The 6,811-nt window shown below is 33.7% G+C and overlaps 2 protein-coding genes across 2 annotated transcripts; one reads left to right on the top strand and one right to left on the bottom strand.

Moving 5' to 3' along the window:
* The first annotated feature begins 976 nt into the window (after positions 1-976).
* Positions 977-2,152, top strand: LOC130936134 (uncharacterized). The gene is made up of 2 exons (XM_057866138.1): positions 977-1,226; positions 1,734-2,152. Exons 1-2 carry the CDS (start codon positions 996-998, stop codon positions 1,890-1,892), a joined length of 390 nt encoding a protein of 129 aa, XP_057722121.1. The 5' UTR covers positions 977-995; the 3' UTR covers positions 1,893-2,152.
* A 925-nt stretch (positions 2,153-3,077) lies between these two features.
* LOC130933273 (uncharacterized) lies at positions 3,078-6,182 on the bottom strand. The gene is made up of 2 exons (XM_057862840.1): positions 5,851-6,182; positions 3,078-4,799 (listed from the first exon to the last, which is right to left on the bottom strand). The coding sequence occupies exons 1-2, from the start codon at positions 5,948-5,950 to the stop codon at positions 3,580-3,582; spliced, it is 1,320 nt and encodes a 439-aa protein (XP_057718823.1). The 5' UTR covers positions 5,951-6,182; the 3' UTR covers positions 3,078-3,579.
* Between the last annotated feature and the right edge of the window lie 629 nt (positions 6,183-6,811).

Raw genomic sequence — 6,811 nt, 5'->3', positions numbered from 1 at the left:
TTTTATTGACCCATAAAAATTCTCTTCAAGCTCTACGCTGACATCAATGTAGGATAAACACATTCAAATGAGACTCCGTCGCCAATTCACCATCCCTCATGTTTGTATTTGAATATACATTTACAAATATATTCTTCATCAATCATTTATAAAAAATAGAGAAAAATGAGAGATATTAATGTGTAGTTTTAGATGAAGTAATCTATTTATAATTTTATATAAACATCAAAATTTTGTTTATTATAATATTGTTTTTAAATAAATAATCTAAATCTCATTTTATTATTTTTATAAGAGAAATATGTATATATTTATCTTGCATTTGGTATAAATAAAATAAGTAACAGGGTGAAAAAATATAAATAACACAAAATGTAGATATATGTATAAATGGGTAAAAATTTAAATGTAGTCAATTTTATTGGTTGCATTTGTTTCTAAAAATAGGACAGGATAAAATACTGATGGATAGAGACACAAAATTTTGTATTTTTGTATTCTGTTTGGTGATAAACTAGAACAAATTATGAAAATTCAATTTATTCTATTTTTTCATTCAAAAAATTTGAGATGAAAAATATAACAATAAAAAATATAATTATGAAAAATTAACAAGAATAATAAAAGAAAAAATAAAAATAAGTTGTGTCCCTTGTTAGTGTCTCCGTGTCGTCAGGATAGATACAAAATACACTAATTCAGTGTCTCTCGACACATTGTCTTTGTCCATATCTCTTCTGCCAAACACGATTTTGTGCCTCAGTGTCTCTGTCTCAGTGTTAAACGCAGCTTTAACTTCTTCACGTGAAGTTGATAGTTGAAAATCATTAAATAATTTAATCAATTTGACTAAACTTTTATTTAACGTCTCAGTTTTTAATTTTATACGAAGTTGATTATACCTGAATTTTTATTATGTAAATATTAAATTTAATTAATTTATTTTTGTTAAAAAACCCAAACAAAAGTACTTTACTCTTATCCTCAACCCAAACATGGCGACATTCTTTCACCTCTCCAAGTCACTCTCTTCCCCGCTTCCTTTCTTCCGCATTCCTCCGCCGCTTCGCCGGAAACATAGGCCTTCCACGGTGGCCCCAGCTCGTGCGGGCCCCAGCTCAAGTAGCATCGCCTTTGCCATCGGCCTCCCTCTCTCTCTCCTCGCTGTCACCGTCCTCACCTCCCTTCGAATTGCCAATAAACTCGACCAACAATTTTTTGAGGAGGTAACCACCACTAATAATAATCATAATTATTAATGATAAAAGGATGTAATTTTAGTAACTCTAGGAGTAAAAGAGTTTCAAGAAAATTCTGGAGATTCAAATGAAGAATGCATAAAATTTTGCGGATTAAATGATCAATTATGCTTATTTCCCCTCCTTCCTTCGGGATAATTTGAAGGTTAAGTTGTTAGAACAAGTTTATGAAGCCCTAATTTGTTGTTGTGGTAATGCGATTTTGAACAAGGTCTTTCGGTCAAAACTGCAAAATTTCAGATTAGAATCTAAACTCTGGTCTTAATTTCCATGAGTTCATTGATCCTCTGCATGCAATTCTTAGTTTCTAATCAACTCTTAGCTATTATGCTTTATTGGAAGCTAACTATGATTGTCATAAAGAAATTGGTATTAGGCAATAAAGATGCTTCACCCTGTAATTTTGTTGGATTAGGAATTAGGTCAAATGTTAAGACTAAAACAGTATTTTATCCTTTTGTTTTCAAATACCAGATGGCAATGAATGAAGCTATCATGCAAGCTGATGAAGATGACGATGATGATTACGAAGATGAAGATTATTATGATGATGATGATGATGATGCAGAAACTCCTGTACAACAAGAACCTGCCCTTCCGCGTTCTCGCAACAGGCCTATAAGGGAAGCTTAACTTTCACCCTTTTGGCCTTTGAATTACAACTTTTTCAGGTTGATCTTGTTGCAGTAGATAGATTATCAGACATCAGAATGAGGAGGGAAAGAGAAGAAGCATCTTTCTTCAAGCTTTTGCTTTTTGTTTGTTGTTGCAATGATTATCTTAGTTTTATGTATCTTGCCATGGTTTTCCTACTTGTAAAGTATTAATCATGTAAAATGTTTTTCTACAGATTTAGAGGTAAAATATTATTATTCAGAAGGCTTGATGAGAAAGAGGGGTGTGTATATATAGATTTAATTCTACATGATAACATTAGTGAAATAATTTGATCATTGCTTTTTTCTTGTGATAAGAGCAAATCCTTAAAAGGTTCCGAACAATAAGTATGTGCCTATACATATTCTTATATATGGTGAATTGGTGATCAAAGGCTAGTTTGGCCACTATCAATTTGTTAAAAAAGTTAAAATAATTTTTCTTAAAATTAATTTTTTAAAGTTAAACCAACAAAACAAAAACTAAGGATGCCATTTCATGGAGAGCTCAGAGCTGATTGTGTAATGCACCATTTGTGGTGTGTTCTCAACTCCCCCAGGCACAAGTATTGGTAAAAGGAAATATGGAATGAGGGAACTAGTATGCAACCATGCATGCTATAATTAAATTTTGGGCCAACATCATTTATTTTTAAGGCACGGTATAATCAAATGTTAGCCGAATAAGCCTTCCCATAATCCTATTACCTCAAGATGTGTTAACTCTGAAAAACAGGTCATGACTTGCTCCAGCCTCCAACTATAGACTGAGAAGGATAAATTCACCGAGGCATTGTTCAAAAATTCAGACGGCCTCCAGCTTAAAATGACATTCATCTGAGCAAACTGCTTTTAAAATGCTCCAAATCAAAGAAAAATTTAGAGCACTAGTGCTCCAAACCCTTTGAAATCGTTGAGATACAATACAAACAAAACAACAAGGTTCTAAAATCCGAACTGATAATCAAATCAGTAAAATTAGAAGTTTAAAGATTTAAAGATTCAACTAAAATTTAATCGGAATTTAACTAAATATAATAAAATATATCTATGAATAGAAAAACTATTTTTTTTTAAAAAAAATCGTTTGTTTTACTATTTTAAATATGTTAACCACTAAATAATCAGACTGATTCACTCGATTTACTATTTTTTCCAATTTTCTACGGGTTCACTAATAACCGTTTTTTATCCTAAGCCGGTTATCAATCTGGTAACTGATAACCGGTATTTGGTCAAACCAATTGATTCGATCCATTCTCAGAACCATGAAAAATAAAGTTTAACTAATAATTGTACACAAAGACAGTGTAAAATTATTTTAAAATGTCAGCCAATTAATTCAAGTATTTTGAATGACAAGTGCATGGAATGAGTCCAAAATTTGCCATACCATATATAGGGTACTGCTAGAAAAGCAAAAAATTATACATAGCAGTGAAATAGAGATTATGCATCAAGAATAAGACAATTCCCCCCAAATTGAGATGTAATTATTTCTCTTATCCTTGACATATATGATCCTTTACTCTTGTACAACTCAGTAACTCCAGCTTCCCACCAAAATCCAGAAGCAGTGCCATTCCAGTGCATCAAAATATTATAAGTGTAACAAAAAATGTGTTGCTCACAAAAAATACAAGGCACAGTATGTTCTAAAATCCCTAGTGATATGCAAAATTCCTCTTTTTACTATTTTCCCTCCTCCAGTATTGACCTGTTTGGCGATCATCTCTCTGAAACTGAGAGCCGTTATGATCAAAAGTTTGTTGATCATAGCCTTCCTTCCTTTGAAACCTCTGATTCCAGGGTGTCGTACCTCCATTGTTTCGTCTAAATTGTGAATTACTTGAAACAAGAGAATTTTCCCATTGCTCCCATCCTTGCATATTTGCATTGTTGTTTCTCCCAGGGTTTCCTTTGTTAACCAAATTATTTGAATGCTGTTGACACCATGAACTGTCTCTATCATCACACCATCTTGTGCTCCCTGGAGTTGTGTTCTGCTTACTAGATTTACAATTCCAAGGTTTGCCGCTGTTAAACAAATTATTTGAATTCTGTTGACACCACGAACTGTCCCTAACATTACCCCATCCTGTGCTCCCAGAAGTTGCATTCTGCTGACTCGATTTACAATTCCAAGTGTTGCTGCCAACAACCAAATTATCCGATTTCTGTTGACACCATGAATTATCCCTAACATTATCCCATCCTTTATCTTTCTGTGAAAGAAAGCCCTTACAGTCATTCCCCCAAGCAGAATATCCAGATTTCCAAACCTCAGAGTGAATGTTAGGGTCCCTTCTTTCGTTCCAACTTGAAGAATTAATGCGGCCACCTTCCCATGCATTGTTATTTAACCCTCCATTTCGTTGAGGAATGCTCCTCTCCCAAGGATTTTCGGTGTTATCCACATTTCCAGGATCATCAACATCATAATCCTCCTGGTTGTCTTGCACTCTATTTTCAAAAGCTCTGCTAGGAGAAGTTTCACCAGCACAATCCCAAGCATTTTCATCATCCAGTGAAATTTTTGTTCGTTTGATTTTGTTAGAACTCTCTTTTTCGTCGCCAGGCACAGGAAAGTAAGTACTATCCACTTCCTTGATCAGTTTGGGATCAATGTACGGGTTCCAATCTATTTGATCAACGTACATATTAGGATCAGGCAGAGAAATATTGCTGGGGAGGTTGTTCATCCTTGCCCGGTAAAGGTTTTTGGCATTGTGGAATGCTTCTTCAGCAGCTGAATCATTCCAATTGAGCACATTACCATGACAGTTGATACTATACTTTGAATCAACTATCTTCTGCCATGGCACTGATCCTATCAAAGTGCAGTATTTCTTCTCCCATAAAGGTACACCGTCTTGCGAAAAGTCTAAAATGATCGAAAACAACATAATCAGTAGATGAACTATTTAAGTTACACTGGCAGAGTTATAATAAATATCATCATAGTAAATTCTTCCTCAGACGTAATATAATGCAGATAACGAATCAATGCCCTCCATCATGTTAGTATGTCCAGCCAGTGAAAGTTAGCTCTGGAAAATCGCTGAAATAGACCATTAAATAATAGAGTTACATAAGACCACTAAATTCAATATCAATACTGAATTTAGAAGTCTTATCTAACTCTAGGCTACCTTGGAATCCACTAAATCAAACAACCTATGCAACATTCATGAAATGCAGCATCCGGTTTATTACAGAGTTTATTTTACTTTTTATTTCTCCCTTTATGTTTGATGTAACTATCAGTTAGGTTGCGTACATTACGGCCCTTAACCGGAACCTGTGTTAACACAGGATGCTTCTGCACTAGGCTGCTCCTTTTTTTTTTTTTTTTTTATGTTTGAAGGAAGAGGATATTTACAAAATAATTTAACAGAACAAAACTCAAAGGAATGCAACAGAAAGAAAAATCGAGTGAGCATATTCAGTGACATGTAAACAACAACATCCGAAATAGATAATAAAAAAACTAACTTATTTCCAATCAAATCTAACTTATTTAACTTCCAATTTCCGAAGCAACCTTTTGATGATTAAGAATCTGCCAGAACAAAACCCTATGCTCACAGTCACAGAATCTATGCAGAAATAAGGTGTATTAAGTTTCAAGGAAGAGTCTGAAGGGGAAAAAATTTGTCATTTTCACTAAATGTTATCACAATTGAGAATTCTTTAGTTATGAAAAGATTACAACAAGCAGAAGTGATTATCAGTAATAAAACAGTAATTTGAAAACGAAAATTTGACCCTAATTCCCTATAATACACTAAAATAAATCCTGCTGTTACCAGTGCAACAATTTTTTTAAATTAAAAACAAATAACATAAAAGAAGGAAAACAATTGAGACCAGAATATGAAGGTCGCACAAGAAAATTTAAAAAAAAAAAAAAAAGTGGTAAGGTAAGAGGTTACCAGGAAGCGGAGCATTGATGTCGTAGAAGACGGAGGGATGGAGCGGAGATCTTTGGCGGCGAAAGAACCTACGCGGGCGACGGTGATCCCATTTACCCATTTTTCTTATTTTTTGTTTTTTAATTTTCACTCAATGGGAATAGCTATCCGAAGTTGAAGGGATTTGCATCTGGATTTGATGTGGTAGTAGAGAGGTGTTTAGAAGTTGCAATGTTGAATTTTGAAGGGCAAGGAAAAGAAACAAAGAAAGAAAGAAAGAATAAAAGGGGAAAGACAGGTTTGTAGGGGTTTTCTACTTTTCTTCTCCCAATTAAGTAACGCTGCAAAGTACTATAAAGTGACGAGTGTTTCGAAAGTCACTGCTTCTAATCTAAGTATCTAACCACACCAGAAATTCAGGGTATTAGCATCATCGGACATCGGCTATCTTTTTTTTTAAGATATTTACTAAATTTTAATTAGGGCCGCACACGGATCGAATCGGATCGGATATAACCTAAAATTTTATCCGTACTGCATTCGTCAGATCGAGATCGGATACGATATCTACATGTTTTTAGGCCGGATCCGATCTGATCCGATCAGATATCGAATATATCCGCATAATTCAAAAAAATTATTTTGAGATTTTGTTTGGCTGTTTTTACAAAAAATATTCAGAAAATTTATTTTTAATCTGTCTAAGCCTATTTACTCCTAAAATATTATCAATAATAATTCTCTTCAATAACAAAAACAAGAACAAAACAATAACACAAGATTTAAGTTTAATTATTCTAAGTTGAAGTACAACATAAAAAATTAAAAACACAATATCATAAAATTCATAAAATAACACACTAAAATTCATATCATATTAGGGTTTACTTTTTTAAACTATGCTATTTATATGTGATGTGCGGATATGCGGATTTACGGATCGGATCCGCGGATATCACTGCCGAATCCGCAATCCGATCCT

This window comes from Arachis stenosperma, chromosome 6, assembly GCF_014773155.1.
Source record: "Arachis stenosperma cultivar V10309 chromosome 6, arast.V10309.gnm1.PFL2, whole genome shotgun sequence".
Lineage (NCBI taxonomy): Eukaryota > Viridiplantae > Streptophyta > Magnoliopsida > Fabales > Fabaceae > Arachis > Arachis stenosperma.
Note: the sequence above shows the minus strand (reverse complement) of the source record. Positions and strands in the feature narration are given on the sequence as shown.